A 643-nucleotide genomic window follows, 5' to 3' on the forward strand; every position below is an offset into this window, starting at 1 on the left:
CACGTACTCCATAACGGTAAAGTAGTTACCTTACAAAGCAATCGACGAGATCCTTGTTACAAGTTGTGAATTTGTAAGGGCTAAAACAAACAAACAGACAAACAGATCATGCAAAGTCCAGTCCGTTCACTGTTTACACCGTGACGTTCACTTCATCACTTCCTTGTTTTCTGTAGAAAGCCTCGTAAGTCCTGTCGAAGTGATGGTTAGGTGGGGAGGCGGCGGCACCTGGCAAATCGTGCAGGGGCACGGCAAGCCCGTCCAGTGCTGAAACGAGCCCCCGAGCTGCAGCGGAGGTGTAGGGGTGCTCTTCATCAAAGAGTGCGGCGCCCTGATGGAAGTAAGTCCCGGTAACGTGGCGGAAAGCGCCGAGGAGGTGGACGAGGTCAACGCGCTGCCGAGGAGAGGGTGCACCTGGTGCGCCGCCGCGCTCGCCGAGTGCGCACCGCCGTGGCTCACAGTCCCGCAGTGAAACGCCGAGTGGTGCCCGCCGTAGATCTCACCCACCAGCCGCTTCATCTCGTCCAGGGAGCTCGTCAGCATCAGGATGTAGTTTCTGGCCAGCAGAAGCGTGGCGATCTTGGACAGCTTCCGCACAGACGGCCCGTGCGCGTACGGCATGACCTCTCGGAGCCCGTCCATC

General features: G+C 58.2%; 1 protein-coding gene across 1 annotated transcript; it reads right to left on the reverse strand.

Moving 5' to 3' along the window:
- Positions 1–147: 147 nt before the first annotated feature.
- LOC107682299 (oligodendrocyte transcription factor 3-like) lies at positions 148–642 on the reverse strand. The gene has a single exon (XM_016478585.1). It carries the CDS (start codon positions 640–642, stop codon positions 148–150), a length of 495 nt encoding a protein of 164 aa, XP_016334071.1.
- Position 643: the final 1 nt, after the last annotated feature.

The sequence above is a fragment of the Sinocyclocheilus anshuiensis genome, unplaced genomic scaffold, assembly GCF_001515605.1.
Source record: "Sinocyclocheilus anshuiensis isolate Anshui unplaced genomic scaffold, SAMN03320099.WGS_v1.1 C32026329, whole genome shotgun sequence".
NCBI classification, from domain to species: Eukaryota; Metazoa; Chordata; class Actinopteri; order Cypriniformes; family Cyprinidae; genus Sinocyclocheilus; species Sinocyclocheilus anshuiensis.

What these genes read in the sequence shown, in the direction of transcription:
- LOC107682299 (XM_016478585.1), bottom strand. Translation starts at nt 642, where the DNA reads ATGGACGGGCTCCGAGAGGTCATGCCGTACGCGCACGGGCCGTCTGTG.